This window comes from Ctenopharyngodon idella, chromosome 17, assembly GCF_019924925.1.
Source record: "Ctenopharyngodon idella isolate HZGC_01 chromosome 17, HZGC01, whole genome shotgun sequence".
Classification (NCBI taxonomy): Eukaryota; Metazoa; Chordata; class Actinopteri; order Cypriniformes; family Xenocyprididae; genus Ctenopharyngodon; species Ctenopharyngodon idella.
The window spans coordinates 24,578,968-24,600,026 of NC_067236.1; the positions used below are offsets into that span (position 1 = coordinate 24,578,968).

The following is a 21,059-nucleotide window of genomic DNA, read 5'->3' on the forward strand; positions in this document are numbered from 1 at the left end:
GGGAAGTGCGGTGGGCCATCTCAAAGGTGTACACCATCCATATCCTTCAGAGCTTCAGTTCCAAGCCCATCCAGGCCCCCGCCAAGAAGGGTGGTAAAGCCAAGAGCAAGAGGCCCTAGGACGGGCGACCCGGAGATGGATGGGACTGCTCTTCAGGAGATGGTGACCGCACCACTCCTTCCCCTGGAGGAGGGCCAGGTGGTAAATCCTTTGTTTCATTTTGTTTCTGTTCAACAGCCAGCGGTACCCAAATTCTCAAAAAAAGAGCAGTTTCCTTCATCTCCGGGTCCGAAGAGGGCTCGGAGAGTAGTGGGAGGGCAAGAATCTCTCCACTCATCCCCCTCTTCTATCGCCAGCGTGCAGCAGTGCGTGGTTCGAGAAGGCAACCAAAGCCTCTCCTGCGCCCTCTTTCCAACCGTGGAACCAGATTGGTTTTGCACAGCACACTCTGACCCCGCTTCGGGCCGCCTCGCAGAGAGCCTCCCGAGCTGCGTCCCTGCATTACACCCCGCTGCCCCACTGTGGGTACGCCTACGGTCCCTTTGATCCTTGTACGGTCTCTGCAAGCCTGGTTATCGCTCCCCAGTCTGTCTCGCTGTCTCATTCGGACCATCAGGCTCGGCTATGCGATTCAGTTCGCCCGGCGTCCCCCCAAGTTCAGGGGCGTCCACTTCACTGCAGTTAAGGCTGTCGATGCCTATGTCTTGTATCCGGAGATTGCGGTCCTACTGGCGAAGGACGCGATAGAGCCAGTCCCTCCAGCCGATATGAGGTCAGGATTCTACAGTCCCTACTTGTACCCAAGAAAAGTGGTGGGTTACGACCGATCTTGGACCTGCGAGTTTTGAATCGAAGCCTCCACAAGCTACCGTTCAAAATGCTCACGCAGAAACGCATTTTCAAATGTGCATCCTTCCCCAAGATTGGTTTGCAGCGATCAACCTGATGGACGCGTACTTCCATGTCTCGATTCTCCCTTGACACAGGCCGTTCCTGCGCTTTGCGTTCGAGGGTCGAGCATATCAGTACAAGGTCCTACCCTTCGGGCTGGCCCTGTCTCCCCATGTCTTCATGAAAGTCGTGGAGGGAGCCCTTGTTCCCATGACAGAACAGGGTGTTCGCATCCTCAACTATCTCGACGACTGGCTTATTCTAGCGCAGTCTCGGGATCAGTTGTGCGACCACAGGGACCTGGTGCTCAGTCACCTCAGCCAGTTGGGCCTGTGCAGAGGATCTCTTTTCTCGGTATGGAGTTGGATTCGGTCGAACAGACAGCACGCCTCACACAGGAACGTGCTCAGTCGGTGTTGAACTGCCTGAATACGTTCAAAGGTAGGACAGCGGTCCCACTGAGATTATCTCAGTGGCTCCTGGGGCATATGGCAGCCGCAGCGGCAGTAACCCCGCTCGGTTTGCTTCATATGAGACTGCTTCAGCACTGGCTTCACAGCCCCCAGGTGGTCCAGCTGATTTGGAGAGAGTTCGGAGAGGCTCAGGTAGACCTGTTTACCTCCCCAGAAACCTCTCACTGCCAGCTGTTTTACTCCCTGTCCGAGGGAACACTCGGGACAGATGCACTGGCACACAGCTGGCCCCGGGGCCTTCACAAATATGCATTTCCCCCAGTGAGAATACTTGCACAGACCTTGTGCAAAGTCAGGGAGGACGAGGAGCAGGTCCTGCTAGTTGCGCCCTATTGGCCCAACTGGACCAACCCGGAACTCTCGCACCTCGCAACAGCCCCTCCCTGGCGCATTCCTCTGGGAAAAAAAAAAAAAAAAATACCTTCTTTCTCAGAGACGGGCACTCTTTGGCACCCGCGTCCAGACCTCTGGAAACTCCATGTCTCGTCCCTGGATGAGACGCGGAGGTTTTAGGTGACTTACCCCCCGAGGTACTTAAAACCATCACTTCGGCACGTGCACCATCTACGAGACGTGCTTACACCTTGAAGTGGAAGACCTCCAAAGAGCCGTGCTTTCATTCTTGCAGCAAGGGTTGGAGCGTAGGCTGTCTCCCTCCACCCTCAAAGTTCATGCTGCCGCAATTTCCGCATACCACGACCACATCGATGGCAAGTCTGCTGGTAAGCACGACCTGGTTGTCAGGTTCCTTAGGGGGGAGAGATGATTAAATTCTCCTCGACCCCCCCTCCATATCCTTTTGGGACCTCGCTCTGGTGCTTCGAGCACTCCAGAATGCTCCCTTTGAGCTCTTGCAGTCAGCAGACTTAAAGATTCTGTCTATGAAGACTTTGCTGCTGGTTGCATTGGCCTCCATCAAGAGGATAGGGGACCTGCAGGCATTTTCGGTCGACGAATCGTGCCTAGAGTTCGGGCCGGGGCGACTGCCACGTGGTACAGAGACCCTGGCCTGGCTATGTGCCCAAGGTTCTTACCACTCCCTTCAGGGACCAGGTAGTGAGCCTGCAAGCGCTGCCCCCAGAGGAGGCAGACCTAGCCCTGGCTTTGCTCTGTCCAGTTCGCGCTTTGCGACTGTACATAGACAGAACTCAAAGCCTCAGGACCTCAGACCAGCTCTGTTACGGAGGCCAGCAGAAGGGAAAGGTTGTCTCCAAGCAGAGGATGGCCCACTGGATAGTGGACACCATCGCCTTGGCTTACCAAGCACAGGGCGTGCCCTGCCCGCTCAGTTTGCATGCTCACTCCATGAGAGGTGATGCATCCTCCTGGGCGTGGCGCCTCGCTGACAGACATTTGTAGAGCTGCGGCCTGGGCGACACCTAACATGTTCACTAGATTCTATAGCCTTCGTGTCGAGCCGGTCTCCTCCCGTGTTCTCACCTCAGGTCAGAGGCACGGAGAGGCCCCAGCTTAGTGTCGGCTTGCTGCGCTTACATGCGCTCATTCTCCAGAGAGTTCCTACAAGGCAGACCTTGTTGAGTCCACCGATCTCCCTTCGGCAGCTGACGAGGCGGAGCATCTGGCGCCAGTCCTATACTCAGTTGTATCCTTGAGAACCGGGTTTAGGCTGGGTACCATATGTGTGACCCTACAGGGATCCCATATGTTTAGTTCCACGGTTGCTCCTAAGCAAAGCCTGTGTCTTTCTCTCTGGGAGAACCCACCTCTCATCAGGTTGGAGTCACCCCAGTTCTTCCATATGTAGTACAGCTCTACGGGGTTAGTCCATATGTACTTCTCCACATAACTCCTTCGGGGAAGGACGTGGCTCCGCAGCGTTCCTTTCCAGTGAAAGGGTATGCTTTCCCAGTGTTATCCAATAGTCTCACTGAGTTGGTTTTGGGGAACAGCAGTGATCGACACTCTCTGTGTTAGCCCTGTCCCACCGCCCTTAGGTAAGGGGGTTCAGGTGGCTGGAAGGGGGCAGCTTCTGTTGCACTTTGGTAGGGATTCCTATTTGTCGGTCTGTCTGACAAACGTCGAACATGGCCGACTGAATGGGAATGTCTCGGTTACAAAGGTAACCGAGACATTCGTCCCGTCACCACAGTCGCTGTACCCCGCTGATGTTGCCGCCTATCCGGTTCAGCTCCTCAGCGAAAACCTGAAGATGCAACGCACCTGCTGCTCATTAAATACCCGTGCTGCGAGGCGAGCAGCTGCTGCATATGATTGCATGCCAATATGCATTGGCTCGTTTTAGTTACACTCGAAGCAGATTGGCCTCTAGCGAGATTCCTATTTGTCGGTCTGTCCGGCGTACGTCTCCGTTCCCTCCTTCAGGGAACGAGGGTTACCTTTGTAACCAAGACGTTCCATAACTCTGGGCGGGGGTAAAGGATTGAGCTACCTACCTGAGACAGAAGGTGCCTCTTGATCGGGATCTCCCATGGAGAGCCGTCAAGAGGGACACAAGGTCCGAGAACCAGACTCGGGCCTGCCAGTTACTAGGCCGGCTACTAGCAACAGACAGGCCCAGTCCCGGCAAACTCCCTTCAGAATTACTTCCCCTGAACAGAGATGCATCCATCGTAAGCTTTACACGACAACAAGGAACTCCCAAAACAGGACCCTGGGACAGGAACCAAGGTTTTTTCTACATCACCAAGATGTAAAGACACTTGCGCGTAACCTTGATCATGCAGAATGGGTTGCCCCTTGGGGAAAACTCCTTGGTCTTGAGCCACCACTGCAAGGGTCTCATGTACAGCAGCCAAAAATGTATCATGTTGGACGCAACCGCCATCAGACCCAACAGTCTCTGAAACTGTTTGAAATTGAGTGATTGCCCTAGCTTTATCTTGTTCATGACTGCGAGAATCGAAACGATACGAGCAGGAGATAGAAGTGCTTGCATCGTCGTCGAATCCCATACCACACTTAATGGTTTTCTGTGCTGGAGAAAGCACACTCTTCTTGGCATTCAGCCTTAACCCCAATTCTTTCATATGGGCGAGGACAACATCTTGTTGCCAAGCTGCCAACTGCCAATGATGAGGGAGGTAGTGCTGGAACGCTGACGCCTGCTTTTTGGTCTCCTAGAGCATCTTAATGACAATGTGTTGGTGTCGCCTAAGAGGCCAGAAGGAGAAAGCAGAGCATCCAGCAAAAATTACTTGTCTTTTTCTTTCAAGTCAGACAGATTTAACCAGAGATATCTCTCTATAGCCACCAGGGCTGCCTTAGAATGACAGATGGCTCTGGCCATCTCCTTGGTGGCCCAGAGAGACAAACCTCTAGCCCAGCGCAACTCTGCGTCTGGGCCCACCCCCTCGCATTCGTCAATGAGTGTGTTTACATGCACTCTCATAAATGCGATTATAATGGGATTTTGGCAATATTGCGACTAAACTTTACCTCATGTAAACGCAATGCTTTGATTAAAATAATGCGATTAAGCTCATAATCGTAGTAAGCATAATCGCATTAAACTAGGTGGTGTACACCAATTTTAATCGCAATATACAGGCATGTAAACACCTTAATCACATTTTCCCCGCTCTGACCAAAGTGCACACATGCTTGGATGTTCACAGATACCGTGTGTTGTTCATACAACTTCATGAATGAACTCTGTGATATTATTATGAAGTTTTCTCTTCACCAAATCACTAAACTCTGTCAACACAAATCGCTGTCAGTCTCTGCTCTTTATCCTCATCCACGTAAACATCTTTCAATGTATGCACGATTTAAACTGCTGTGTGCTCGCCATACTCCTGTCTAATATGTGTAAAAATGAAAAATAAATAAGACAGTGACAGTTTCTACACCAAGCACTTTATGAAGGCACAGAAGCCTACATTGTTTATCCCTGATGTGCTTTTAAGCTTCCTAGACATGACATCACCCTGTCTGTGACATTCCGCCATTCCATTGGACCGCCACGCCATTGGACATGCGCTTCATAACGCACTTATCCACTTTGCTATGATCAGATGCTTTCTTAACTGCTGTTTTCTCACTGCTGTCATTTTTGTTTTTGTGTGCATTTTATTATTGAGAGAAAAGTGCACAGCACATATTTGCATACTCATCTAAATGCACTCTCAGCCGCGTGGCTGGCATCGGAATGTTTGGTAACAATATTCTGCTGCAAATGTATTTCAAACTTCTTTTTACTCCTAAGCTAAGAACAAAAAAGAACTTGGGGCCTTGATTAAGTGTAAATGAACATGCTCTGTTTCTCTGTGTGTGTCCACACACCTGTGAGAGTATCACTAGCATTGCCAAAGGTGTCGAGTCCTATAGATGTATCTCTGAATTCTCTGGTGCCCTATTCAACGACAGGCCACTCAAGTGAGAAACTATACCTATCACCTCTCCTGTCTCATGCAAACAAGACCTGATGTGTGTATATACTCTCTCCTAAAAACCACAGTTCTCACAAACTGTCCGCAAGAGGCCTGCTATCAGTTAGACAGGTGTGCCGGGGTGTGCCAGCATTTAATGCCCAGCTGTCTCAATGCTTAAGCCTCCGGCTCAGACTATGTAGTCTTCATCAGGCGTTACTGAGGCTAAGGTCATGGCAATAAGCATGTTTGTTTATAGAAGTTGTAGAGTGTGATTACGCTCACCGCGCTAGTTTTAAATGAGGGCAACAGACACAAACTGTAGCATTGGGTGTCATTTACTGAGTCATACTGGCTTATTGGTAGCTATGTTTTTGAAAAAACTCTGAGCAGTGATTTGATGGCTATATTATTCCTATTAATCCTAGTGTCTGGCACAGAAATGATTAAAGCCTCTAAATTATCAACATGATCAAAACTTTGCTGACAAAAACAAACTGTTGTATACGTTCTACTGATTCATACTTTTTTTACCAAGTAAAAGGCCTTTTAATATAATTCTAAAAATGTCCCCCTTGGTTGTGATTCACGTGTCTTTTTGCTATGAAATCTTTACTGAGTTTTCTAAAGTAAATGTAATAATAAATTTTATATTGTTAGCAAGATTTCAAGATGAACACATCTATACCTCATTTTTTTAGAGGAATATTTATTTGTACATTTCTCAGTCATCATTGTATTGCATTGCATTATAAGTTTTGCCCCCCACAGTACGATCTCATTGATTTACATTACAAGCAGAATTTCATTACTTAATTTCTTACTTTTTGTACTTCTTTGTCATATAAATATCATCATATATAAATATCATCACTTCATATTCTTACATTTAAACTGTTCCGTTAAAAAAAAATCCCTTTATGACTATTATTTCATATGTCAGGCTTTACAGAGTAAAATTAATATCCCCTTAAGTACATTTACCTGCATTTTTAAAGTTTGATATCAGTCAGACTAAAGCAATAATTAGTCTTTTTAAAACGATTTAATCAGAAATTGTACGATTTGAACAAAGTTGGACTAACAGACCTAAATAATGTGATAGTTAGCTAAAAACAAATTAATCAGACTGTCTCGGCATTGTGTGCTTGCTCTGATTGACTGAGGTGATGCACATTTAACCCTACAAATATTCAATTACACATTGCGTCATCTATAGATGGACAAAAAGAAGACAGTAGCTTGACTATGCAAAAACCCATTGCAGCTCTGATCATAGTTATTTAATGGTTGATACATACATTTCTCAGTAAGATCTTAAACTTAAGATTGTAAATATGAGACTTGAGAGTTGGAAAGGGTATATTGGAGGTGTATGTAAAACAAACAAAAAAAGTACCTTCAGCTCATTCTGGTGTCAAATGTGTCTTATCAGTGAGATAAAACTCCTGTTGGTCCTATAGCAGCAGGGGGTTCATTAGTCCCAGATAAACTGCTACATGCCCATTAGGCTAAACAAACTGAAGGGAATTTAACCCTCCTGACTTAATCTGTGATGAGTGTGAGAGTATGTGTTTGTGTGTTAGAACATTCACCCTCAATCACGCAGAGGTGTTCCCAAAGCGTCACTCCTGGATAGAGAGAACCCAGGAAGATGTTCTACACTAAAAGAAACCTGACCAATTTGTCTCATAAGGCACACAAGATATCTGGCTAACACTGAATCAGACGGCACACAGTTGACGGCAATTAACGTAACACTAATGTTATGCAGAACACACAAATATTGGTTGAAACTGCATTTTTAATTAGAACTGTTTTCTATCAATATATTTTGCTTTGTACTAAAAAGTATATTTATATACTTATTTATTATTTATTACTAGTACTATTTATTATTAGTATTATTTAATGCTATTATTATTATAATTATTTATGCTTTCTGAGATTGTTTGATATGTGAAAGATATATCTAATGATGCCTTAGATTTTGGTCTTTGCACTGGAATCATGCCTAAAAACAATAAAGGGAACAAATCTTAACTCATCTGGTTCACTCTTGTCATCTGTATCTACAGTAAACTTGAGGAGGATGACCTGTACATGTGCTATGCTGACATCATGGCCAAGGTAAGAAGCAATGCTGGGACTTTCTGAGCAAAGTTTTTTATTTTTTCCACATAATACATGCAGCATTCAAGCTAAACTGTAACTTTGCATTCCAGAGTTGCCAAATTGAGGAAGACCAGGATGAAGATGGCCTGAAATCATTTGAGGTAAGCAATGGAAATGAATAGGATCTGAGTTGGTATCGATTTAACTGTAGAAGAAAGAGCTGAAGTTGGAATAGCAGAGGATGCTGACAGTTATGTAATGTACTATACTCGGGTTCATTAATTATGCAATCAAAGATTGACTTAAATCAGAAATAACAGACTGAGACACAGTTGGTTTGTTTTATTTCTTAGTGAATTTATTGAGTAACTAATTATTTGTCTTAGGAAAAAGAGATGGAAAAGCAGAGGCTGCTGTATCAGCAGGCCCGACTTCATGAACGCGGAGCTGCTGAGATGGTCTTACAGAACCTCAGCGCCAGCAGAGGTATCAGTCAAAATGCAACCTGTTCCTTCATCATCTTCCTGTCTAAGGCAGGGGTTTTCATACTGGGGTCTTGGGATCCCCAGAGGGCCACAAGAGGGTCCATAGAAAAAAAAAAGGAGAAAAAAGCAAACAAACAATATAAACTTTTACAAACAATATAAAAAAAATCTTAGAGCTCTTAAAGTTAACATGTTAGGATATTAACTGAAATTTTTAACAGCATTTCTTACATCTATCACATTTAATTTTATTCTGCTTACTAAAACTGGTCATGTGATATTTTATGTTAACAACCCTATTTTTTACAGTAATATTTCAAATCTGTTTTTAAGCAAACATAAAATATTATTCTGATTAATATTTTTAATTTCAATATAATATTGTATAATGTAAAATATTTTATATTAAAATATTAAGACTATTATAATACTGGTTAGAACAAACTTTTTTTTTTTTTCTTTTAATAAAAAAGCATCATCACACGTCGGTGTGTCATTCCAGCGAAATATGGTGACAACTGGCCACAAAACCAACAAAATGTAATGCAAGCTGTTAATGCATGTTTTTTTAACTAAAGCTTAACATATAACAGTGGCAGCAGCGGCCAGTATAAAATCAGTTACGTAACCTGTTAGATTTTATATAACTTACCCAAACAACAAACAATTCCAGCCGTAAAGCTTTAGCTTCTTGATTATAGTATTTTGCCCATCCAAGGAAGCTAAGTAAAATAGGGATTGGTACTCACGTCACCGCTGACGTTGTGATTTTTGGATCACACGTCACTTAAGGTGTGGTTATGAGTACAAAAATAAAATGTTTGAGTCATCACCATATAAATTGTGATAAATTATATACATGAAAATATACTGTATAACTAACTTAAATTTTAGAAAAAAATGGTTCTTTGATATTTTGATATCCTTTTGATATCCTTGGCATCAGAAAGATTGAAAACCCCTGGTCTAAGATACAGGTCACCATTCATATCTTGCAGCTGGCTGTGACTTTTATTATTGTCAGTGCTGTAAAGTTGGATGTGATATTTGAACCAGGTGATATGGGGCCTATGGTAGCAGCCACATTAAAGCTGGGCATTGCAATCCTGAATGGAGGAAACACGTCTGTCCAGCAGGTAGGTTTGAAAAGGTCAGGCTGGATTACAGATGTTATGTCGATAACACAAACCCTAAAGTTTTGACATTTAACACCAAAAACCAACTTTTATATAACAACTTCTTCATGTTCATTCTCTCTGTTGTTAAATTCTTTCTAGAAAATGCTGGATTACCTGCAACAGAAGAGAGACGTGGGCTTCTTTCATAATCTGGCCGGCCTTATGCAGTCTTGCAGGTTCGGCTGTTTGCTAATGCATTGTGAGACGTTTCCCTGACAGAAAGCTACTGCTCAAACCACCTAAATGTGGAGAAGTGCTTTGTTCACTCATTTATCGCCTTTCGCCTTCCTTTTGTGTCCAGTTTTAAAGTTACTTGCTAAAATCAAGATCATCCTTTTACATAACTTTTTTCCTTTTCAGTCTGTTTCATTGCTATAATTGGAAGTGTTTGTTGAGTGTCTGTGTTAGTTCGTATTATAAAAAAGAAGAGGATTGTGTGTTTGATGTTTCTGTTGTAATTCTGTGTGTCACAGCGTGCTGGATTTGAACGCATTTGAGAGGCAGATCAAAGCAGAGAGTTTAGGAGTGGGTGCCGAGGACAATTCAGGTACATCACTGACATCCACAACAAAGTGCTTCTTTGTAAAACGAATTTATCTGTCAGAATTTTCTTTTTATTGACATAGATTTGTCTATATTGCATTTTGCTTTCACCTTCTCTCTCTCTCTTACTCAGGTGATAGAGTGATGGCAGATGAACAGCTAACCTGTGATCTTTTCAGATTCCTCCAGCTTCTTTGTGAAGGCCATAATACTGGTTAGAACAAATGTTTTTTTATTTTTTATTTTTTTTTATAATAGTGCAAGGTACTTTAGTACCTTGTGTTGCCAAAGTCAAAAGGTGAAGCATAATTTTTGTTAAAATACTTTCGCCTATCCCACTTCAACAATTCTATAAATAAGCCACAGTAGCGAACCGTGACTCTCGAACCTGGGCTCTCTCACCCCCTTCCCTCATCGGCGAAAAAGTAAACTCAGACTAAAATCAGGCTAGCTTACTGTGTTCTCTTCTATAATACTGCATGTTACCTTTGACAAGAAATGCCACAAGCACACATCACAGTGTTTTTTAAACAAAAAGTAATAAAATGCAAATCATCATTACAAAAAAAGCATCATCACACATCGGTGTGTCATTCCAGCGAAATATGGTGACAACTGGCCACAAAACCAACAAAATTTAAGCTGTTAATGCATTTATTTATTTTTTTTAACTAAAGCTTAACATATAACAGTGGCAGCAGCGGCCAGTATAAAATCAGTTACGTAACCTGTTAGATTTTATATAACTTACCCAAACAACAAACAATTTCAGCCGTAAAGCTTTAGCTTCTTGATTGTAGTATTTCGTCCATCCAAGGAAGCTAAGTAAAATAGGGATTGGTACTCACGTCACCACTGACGTTGTGATTTTTGGATCACACGTCACTTAAGGTGTAGTTATGAGTACATCAGATGACCACTTCCCCCCTCTCCTAGTTCAGGACACCAGTCAAGGTGTTTTACCTTGGCAGTATGAGAACACTCCCAACAGGAGGCTGTTAAATCATTTAGAATTAATTTAAAGTGGTCAGCTGATTTATCTGAAAGATTGGTGAGATTGCTAACTTGTATGTATTATCAGCACAAGGAAGACACAAGTGTAATAAAAAAAGATAAACAAGAATAACTAACACAACTACTAAATGAATACCATGAATGATAAAGGAATAAAGTGCATAAGATACATAAAATACAAGTGATTAAGTTGGCTGTGGCTATGGAAGAGTTACAGTATCTTATGGAAAGATAAACTGTTTTAGATAAACTGAAAGGTGCAGAACCTTATTATGCATGATCAAACAAATAAACAAAGATTATTTGTTGTTAACTAACACCATCTGTATTACATCTAATGTGAATTAGAAAATCATATACTGACAATATACAACAATGCCATGGTCTCTGGAAAGAGATTTGGTTAAGTGATATTTACGTTTCACGTGGTTGAGTCCGATGACAGTGACATCTTCCACTGTTTGTGCTGGGTGAGAATGCAGTGGGGAAAGGAGCCAGAATCTGTTTCAACAGCCTTGAACACAAAGCTCTGTGGGATGCTGATCTCCTGGAGCACCAAAGGGTCCTAAAATCTGGAAAACACAGATGAGACCCTGGCGTAGGTGCAGAAGTCCCTTAACAATCTGGTGTAGACGAAGGTACCTTGAAGTGAAGAAGAAGAGTTTTACCTTGTTGCAAGTGTCTCTGTGTGTCCTCTGCCTCTCTGGGCCACTGTCTCGCTGGACGAACCAGAGGCTCAAAATGTTACAATGTATCTGTTATGTCTCACAGGGTTTCCGCGGGGCATTAAAAAGCATTAAAAGTCATTAAATGGATTTTGTGAAAATTAAGGCCTTAAATGGCATTAAAAAGCATTACATTTTATTCCTACAGGCATTAAATTTTTAGATAGTTTTGAAGAAAAATAGTACTACCAGTTTATTTTGAATATAGCCTTCATAATTAATAACTGATTTGCTGTTGTAAAATATGTACATTGGTGTGATATACACACACAGAACCAGTTTGGTAATTGCCTCCGGCCGGTGCAAAATTGCCGTAACGCCGTTTTTGATAGCGGTTTACCGGCTTGGCCCTGGAGACCGAAGGCTGCATCAGTGTTGCCAACTTAGCGACTTTTTTTTCCAAGAAAGCGCATTGTGACAAATATAGCGACTTTTTGAAACCTTATCTATCTTCCGAGACCCCCGGTACTGGCGCACGAGCGCAAGATCTTGCTTTCCTGCCGCAGGCGCACCTCTCTCTGCGTCTTCTCTGTTCAGTGAGTGAGTGAGAGGATCAGCGCATTCAGTTGAGGATGTCGGAGAACAAATAAAATAGATACTATTGCTTCTAACCTGAGTGATCATTTTACATGTACAGCCAAAATCACAGCAAATGTCTTTATCTTATGTGTATGGTGATTTTTGTCAGACAGCGTCTCGATTACAAATCAGGATTATAACATGTCAGAGCTCGACACAGTTAGTCCGGGATAAGTGGATTTTTTGAAGGGGCAAGTGAAAGAGAATTGTATTATTCTCTGGTCAGACAAGGAGCCTGATTAAATCGTCAATTAAAAAAAACAAAAACTTGGGAATCACCAAAATGCAAGAATGACAGATTTGATTACATTTAGTGTAAGTGGCGATCAATAGTGGATAATAATAGGCTGTATAATGGACTGACGGTTACAAGGTTGCTCGCACAGCCTTATTTTCATTAGCCTACTGAATGATTCAGCGTTTTGAACAAATCGGTTGTGTCAAGCATCCCAATGTGCATACTATCTGCCTTAAATAGTATTGAATATTACTAATGTCACATACTATTTAGGATGGATAGAATGCACATTGAGACTCAGGCAATGACTCATTCATAAACAACTGCCTCATAAAGCAAAACAAAAAACAACTGCCTCATTCTTGAATGAATCAGCCATTGGAATGAATCGTTTGAATGAATGACTCAATGACTCACTTATTAAGTATTTTACTTGCCGCCACCTACTGGTGGTTTAGTTTAATTTTTAAAAGTATCACTTTCCCCCCAACATTTCTTATTTGAATTTTCAAAAAATATTTAAAACAATCCCATAGCATTATTTCATGCAGTTGTAATTTTTTTTTTTTTTTTTTTATTGTAAATGATTTAATTTGATTGGTAACAGCCCTTAGGGTCTTATTCTAATTGAATTTACTGAACAAATTTAAGAATTTAAAAATAAAAGATGAATCATACATTTTACATGAATCATACAGGATTGGGTGGAGGGAAATTGCCCCTTGTAAAGGTTAAAAAAAAAAAAAAAGCCCTCAGTGTAAATATCACAAATATGCAGATTTATATATATCAAAGCTGGAACATTCTGAAAGGATATTGCAAACAAATGTAAAGGGCTGACACTTGGCAGAATATAAATGCAACTTAATGACATAATGAATATTGTAATTGCCATATGACGTCATCTGTTGACATTTAGCGACATTTAGTTGACATATATATATATATATATATATATATATATATATATATATACTTTTAGTTGACATACTGAAATTAAAAAAAATTGCCATTAAAAAGGCATTAAAAAGCATTAAATTAGATTTGATGAAACCTGTAGAAACCCTCTCAGTTTCACAGGCCGAGTCTGAGAACAGCATATCTGTTATGTCTCACCCAATGGGAGACTCAGAGTGTCTGTTGAAAGGGTACCTTTATCCCTTTCTGATGAGGAGGAGATTGCAATTTGGCACTTCTCTGTCCGAGTGCTGCAATTGGCTGCTGGCATCCGAGGACACACACACAGTGTGGCCCACCCTTCTTTCCTCTCTGGAACTCGTTTGCATAAAGCACAAACTTGGAAGTCTTTAAAGTGTCTTTAAAGTTTACCAATGCATTTCTCACTTTCCAAACCACCACCAGAATACCTTTGGCAATATTCTAAACAAATAGAGACCAAACATGATGGAAAAAGATTGAAATGTCATGCATTCATTCATTTATACATTAACAGCTGAATGTGTGTAAGATGTTCCACCTCTATTTATTTATATAGCGCTTTTCACAATGCAGATCGTGTCGGGGGGGCCAGTTCTCCTCTGGCCAACAGCGAACAGTGCTTTATTATGAATGAGGCAGCTATCATAAGTCCGATTGGGATCGCAACAGTCAAAGTATTTATTCCAGTTCCATCCAGTTGAGGATCAAATTCATCACACCGGTATGGACGGTTTGTTGAGGAATTGTGCCACTGGCTGTCGTGTCGATGAGGCCTTCACAGTGGATGATCTAGTTGACTCAATCTCTGCTGACACTTCAGGGCTGCATTGATCTCACCTGGATACTGCCCGGATCCGGCTGACTACGGTAAACCTCGGGATAAACAGAGAGACTAATATTAGCGTAGATGCCATTCTTCTTCTGATGTAACGAGTACATCTGGTGTTATAGGAAGTGTTCCCGGTTCCGGCTGACCTAATTTATGCAGCCTAACAATTCTTCAACAGATTTGAAAACATAAATTGATAATGTGTTATGTGTATGTCAGGTTAAAGAGATGCGTTTTTAGTCTAGATTTAAACTGACAGAGTGTGTCTGCTTCCCGAACAATGCTAGGAAGATTGTTCCAGAGTTTAGGTGCCAAATAGGAGAAGGTTCTACCGTCTGCGGTTGATTTTGATATTCTAGGTATTATCAACTGGCCTGAATTTTGAGATTGCAATAGACGTGAAGGACTATGATGCGTTAAGAGCTCGCCCAGGTACTGGGGAGCTAAACTATTTAGTGCTTTGTAAGTAATTAGCAAGATTTAAAATCTATACGATGTTTAATACGATGTCTGCCTCGCTGCTCAGATTGGTTTGCGTCTGTAACTCCGTATAGCTTTGTTTTGAATCTCTTACTTTTATTCATTGTTGCTTATTTTTTTATTACCGTATATGTAATATTGCCTACCACACTAATCTGACGTCGCTAGCTTGTAATATTTGAATCTAAATCGCTGTTACAACGCATTTGCATTTGCAGCGCTAGCTTGTCAACTTGTTAACAGTCGCTCGCGCGCTCCTTTTTCAACGCGTTCTTCAAACAGCTGTGGTAAGTCGGATCAGTCTACAAACACGGTGAGTCATGTCATCCTCTCCCAGCATTGCTACCTGTTCCATTTGCCACATGTTTACCATAGCTCTCTCTGTCAGTGATGAGGGATTTACATGTCATAAATGTAGGGAAATAGTCAGGCTGACAGAGAGAATCTCAGAATTAGAGACACGCATCCAAACTTTAATCGAGGATAGTAAGAATGCAAGGGCTTCAGATACTGTTTTGGATGCGACTAGCTTAGTGAACTCTGTACATTGTTTGGTTCCGGCTGTAGAGCCCGTGCAGCAGGGCACTTGGGTAACGGTGAGGCGGCCTAGCCGCGAAAAACACCACTCTTCCGTTCCAATAAGAACATCAAACAGGTTCTCCCCACTCAGTGATACACCCACTGAGAATCCTGTTGAAAGTGCCCTAGTTATTGGCGATTCTATTACACGGAACGTGAAAATAGAGACACCAGCCACCATAGTCACATGTTTGCCGGGAGCCAGAGCACCTGACATCAAAGCAAATTTAAAAGTGCTGGCTAATGCTAATCGTAAATACTCTAAGATTATTATTCACGTCGGCACTAATGATGTTCGACTTCGCCAGTCGGAGATCACTAAAATTAACATTAAAGAGGTGTGTGAACTCGCAAGTACAATGTCAGGAGAAGTAATTTGCTCTGGCCCCCTTCCTGTTCGTCGGAGTGATGAGATAGTTAGCAGATTATCATCACTCAATGGCTGGCTGTCTAAGTGGTGTCCGCAAAATAATATAGGTTTCATAGATAATTGGAAAAGTTTTTGGGGCAGACCTGACCTGTTAAAAAGAGATGGTATTCATCCCTCCCGGGATGGTGCTGCTCTTCTCTCTAGTAATATGGCACATAGTCTTAGAACTGAAACATGACAAACTGGGGCCCAGGTCAGAAAGCAGCAGACAAACTGGCTAAACCGACCGTCTGCTAGCTGCCTCACGTTACAGAAGTCAGAAAATTCAGATAACTCTCAACACATAGAAACTCTTACACCTAGATATTTTCAAATGGAGACTGTGTCTGTACCCCGAATTAGTAAAAACAAAAAACTTCCAAACCCATTTAATGGTAAAAATTTAATTGATGTTCAACAAATAAAAAATAGAGATAATAATGCTAAACAAATGATAAAACTCGGGTTGTTAAATATTAGATCCCTTTCTTCAAAATCACTTATTGTTAATGATATTATCAAAGATAATAATCTAGATGTGCTGTGTTTGACAGAAACTTGGCTAAAACCGGACGATTACATTACTTTAAATGAGTCTAGTCCTCAAGGTTATGATTATCGACACAATGCCCGTCAGAAAGGCAAAGGGGGAGGTGTTGCTGTAATCTATAGTAATATTTACAGTATTAGTCAGAAGTCTTTCAAATATAATTCCTTCGAAACTATGGTACTTTACGTAACATTATGTAAGTTGACATTTGTGCTGGCTACTGTATACAGGCCACCAGGACACAATACAGACTTTATCAAAGAATTTGCTGACTTTCTATCAGAGTTAGTACTAGCTGCAGGTAAAGTCCTTGTTGTTGGTGATTTTAATATTCATGTAGATAATAAAAAAGACGCATTAGGATTGGCATTTGCAGATATTCTAAACTCTATTGGTGTTAGACAACATGTGTCAGGACCCACTCATTGTCATAATCATACTTTAGATCTAATATTGTCACATGGAATCGATATTGATGCTGTTGAAATTCTGCAGCAGAGTGACGACATCTCAGATCATTATCTAGTCTCGTGTATACTACATTTAGTCAAGGCGGCTAAACTGCCTCCATGCCATAAATATGGTAGAACCATCACTTCTACCACTAAAGATTGCTTTATAAATAATCTTCCTGATCATTTTCATCGCCTTAGCATACCAGACAGCTTAGAAGACCTCGATGTTGCAACAGAAACTATTGCCTCTGTCTTTTCCAGCACATTAGACTCAGTTGCTCCTTTGCGTTTAAAAAAGATTAAGGAAATTAATCCAATGCCATGGTACAATGACCACACTCGGGCCCTAAAGTTAGCAGCCAGAAAAATGGAGCGCAGCTGGAAGAAATCAAAACTAGAAGTATTTCGTATTTCGTGGAGAGAGAGAATGATTGAGTACAGAAAGGCCTTAAAATCTGCTAGATCTGCCTATTTTTCAAAACTCTTAGAAGAAAATAAACACAACCCTAGGTATTTATTTGATACAGTGGCTAAATTAACAAGAAATAAAGCTTCAACTTCTGATGTTTCCAAAGAGCACAGCAGTAATGACTTTATGAACTTCTTTACTTGCAAGATTGATAATATTAGAGAAAAAATAATAACCATGCAACCGTCTACTACAGTATCGTGTCAGATAGTGCATTGTAGTGTCCCTGAGGAAAAATTCAATTCATTTACTGCTTTAGGAGAGGAAGAATTGTCTAAACTTGTTAAATCATCAAAATCAACAACATGTATGTTAGACCCTATACCGACTAAGCTATTGAAAGAAATGCTTCCAGAGGTCATAGACCCTCTTCTCAATATCGTCAATTCATCTTTATCATTAGGATACGTACCAAAAACTTTTAAGCTGGCTATTATTAAACCTCTTATTAAAAAACCACAACTTGATCCTAGAGAATTAGTCAATTACAGGCCGATCTCAAATCTCACTTTTCTGTCAAAAATACTAGAAAAGGCAGTATCATCACAGCTATGTTCCTTTTTAGAAAGAAATGGTATCTGTGAGGATTTCCAGTCAGGATTTAGACCGTACCATAGTACTGAGACTGCTCTCATTAGAGTTACTAATGATTTGCTCTTATCATCAGATCGTGGTTGTATCTCTCTATTAGTGTTACTGGATCTTAGTGCAGCATTTGACACTATTGATCACAATATTCTTTTAAATAGACTCGAAAATTATGTTGGCATTAGTGGAATTGCATTGTCATGGTTCAAATCATACTTATCTGACCGTTATCAGTTTGTAGTAGTAAACGAAGACATGTCATATCGATCACAAGTTCAATATGGAGTACCACAAGGCTCAGTACTAGGACCGTTACTGTTCACTCTGTACATGCTACCCTTGGGAGATATCATTAGGAAGCATGGCGTTAGTTTTCACTGTTACGCTGATGATACTCAGCTCTATATTTCTTCGCGCCCTGACGAAACTTACCAATTCACAAAATTAACGGAGTGCATAGCTGATATAAAAAATTGGATGACCAGTAATTTCCTACTACTAAATTCAGAAAAAACAGAGATTCTAATTTTTGGACCAAAAACTTCTTCACGTAATAACCTAGAATATTGTCTAACACTTGATGGCTGCTCTGTTAAGTCTTCGTCGTCAGTTAGGAACCTAGGTGTGCTCTTTGATACCAATCTTTCATTTGAAGGCCATGTTACTAGCATCTGTAAAACCGCATTCTTCCATCTTAAAAATATATCTAAACTACGACATATGCTCTCAATGAAAAATGCAGAACAGTTAGTTCATGCGTTCATGACCTCAAGGCTAGATTACTGTAACGCTCTACTGGGTGGTTGTTCTGCTCGCCTGATAAATAAACTACAGCTCGTACAAAATGCAGCAGCTAGAGTTCTTACTAGAACCAGGAAGTATGACCATATTAGCCCAGTTCTGTCAACACTGCATTGGCTTCCTGTTAAACATCGTATAGATTTTAAAATCTTGCTAATTACTTACAAAGCACTAAATGGTTTAGCTCCCCAGTACCTGAGCGAGCTCCTAATTCATTATAGTCCTTCACGTCTATTGCGATCTCAGAATTCAGGCCAGCTGATAATACCTAGAATATCAAAATCAACTGCAGGTGGTAGATCCTTCTCCTATTTGGCACCTAAACTCTGGAACAATCTTCCTAGCATTGTTCGGGAAGCAGACACACTCTGTCAGTTTAAATCTAGACTAAAAACGCATCTCTTTAACCTGGCATACACATAACACATTACCAATTTATATTTCCAAATCCGTTAAAGGATTATTAGGCTGCATAAATTAGGTCAGCCGGAACCGGGAACACTTCCTATAACACCTGATGTACTCGTTACATCAGAAGAAGAATGGCATCTACGCTAATATTAGTCTTTCTGTTTATCCCGAGGTTCACCGTAGTCAACCGGATCCGGGCCGTATCCAGGTGAGACCAAGGACCTGCACCTTGACACGACCACAACGCAGCCCTGAAGTATCAGCAGAGATTGAGTCAACTAGATCATCCCCTGTGAAGGCCTCATCGACACGACAGCCACGACACAGTTCCTCAACAACCGTCCATACCGGCGTGATGAATACGATCCTCAATTGGATGGAACTGAAATAAATACTTTTAATGTTGCGATCCTATTGGACTTATGATAGCAACCTGAATTGTAACAAAGCACTGTTGGCCAGAGGAGAACTGGCACCCCGACTAAGCCTGGTTTCTCCCAAGGTTTTTTTCTCCATTTTAACACCAATTTGCCACTTGTCTGCCACCTGATGTCACCTGATGGAGTTTGGGTTCCTTGCCGCTGTCGCCTCTGGCTTGCTTAGTTGGGGACACTTGACTTGACATTTTGATATTCAACAGTGCTTTTGATCTGCCTGCATTGACACTATTCTTTAAGAGCTGCTGTGCAGTCAAACAATGTACCAGTTATCAATGTAAAGCTGCTTTGACACAATCTACATTGTAAAAAGCGCTATATAAATAAAGGTGACTTAATAGGAAGCCAATGCAGTGTTGACAGAACCGGGCTAATATGGTCATACTTCCTAGCTCTAGTAAGAACTCTAGCTGCTGCATTTTGTACGAGCTATAGTTTATTTATCAAACGAGCAGGGCAACCACCCAGGAGAGCGTTACAGTAATCTAGCCTTGAGGTCATGAACGCATGAACTAACTGTTCTGCATTTGTCATTGAGAGCATATGTCGTAGTTTAGATATATTTTTAAGATGGAAGAATGCGGTTTTACAGATGCTAGAAACGTGGCTTTAAAATGAAAGATTGGTATCAAAGAGCACACCCAGGTTCCTAACTGAAGACGAAGACTTAACAGAGCAGCCATCAAGTGTTAGACAGTATTCTAGGTTATTACATGAAGAAGTTTTTTGGTCAAAAAATTAGAATCTCTGTTTTTTCTGAATTTAGTAGTAGGAAATTACTGGTCATCCAATTTTTTATATCAGCTATGCATTCCGTTAATTTTGTGAATTGGTAAGTTTCGTCAGGGCGTGAAGAAATATAGAGCTGAGTATCATCAGCGTAACAGTGGAAACTAACGGCATGCTTCCTAATGATATTTCCCAAGGGTAGCATGTACAGAGTGAAAAGCAACGGTCCTAGTACTGAGCCTTGCGGTACTTGTGATCGGTATGACATTTCTTCGTTTACTACTACAAACTGATAACGGCCAGATAAGTATGATTTCGTATCCTAATGATAAAGATAAATTAACGATATTAAGAAGAGGATCTATGACCTCTGGAAGCATCTCTTTCAATAGCTTAGTCGTTATAGGGTCTAACATGTTGTTGATTCTGATGATTTAACAAGTTTAGACAATTCTTCCTCTCCTAAAGCAGCGAATTAATTGAACATTTCCTCAGGGATACTACAATGCACTGTCTGACGCGATACTGTAGTAGATGGTTGCATGGTTATAATTTTCTCTCTAATATTGTCAATCTTGAAAGTAAAAAAGTTCATAAAGTCATTACTGCTGTGCTGTTTGGAAACATCAGAAGTTGAAGCTTTATTTTTTGTTAATTTAGTCACTGTATCAAATAAATACCTAGGGTTGTGTTTATTTTCTTCTAAAAGATTTGAAAAATAAGCAGATCTAGCAGTTTTTAAGGCCTTTCTGTACTCTATCATTCTCTCTCTCCATGAAATGCGAAAAAC

The 21,059-nt window shown here is 41.3% G+C and overlaps 1 protein-coding gene across 3 annotated transcripts in view; it reads left to right on the forward strand.

The window, feature by feature from the left end:
* The window catches only part of ryr2b (ryanodine receptor 2b (cardiac)), a 140,397-nt gene that overhangs the window by 87,766 nt on the left and 31,572 nt on the right, over positions 1–21,059 (forward strand). For all 3 annotated transcript variants that reach the window (XM_051867334.1, XM_051867335.1, XM_051867336.1), the window contains 7 exons: positions 7,795–7,846; positions 7,942–7,992; positions 8,218–8,317; positions 9,373–9,452; positions 9,594–9,670; positions 9,968–10,041; positions 10,171–10,251. In XM_051867334.1, coding sequence (XP_051723294.1) covers positions 7,795–7,846; positions 7,942–7,992; positions 8,218–8,317; positions 9,373–9,452; positions 9,594–9,670; positions 9,968–10,041; positions 10,171–10,251 — 515 coding nt within the window. The remainder of the gene's footprint in view (positions 1–7,794; positions 7,847–7,941; positions 7,993–8,217; positions 8,318–9,372; positions 9,453–9,593; positions 9,671–9,967; positions 10,042–10,170; positions 10,252–21,059) is intronic.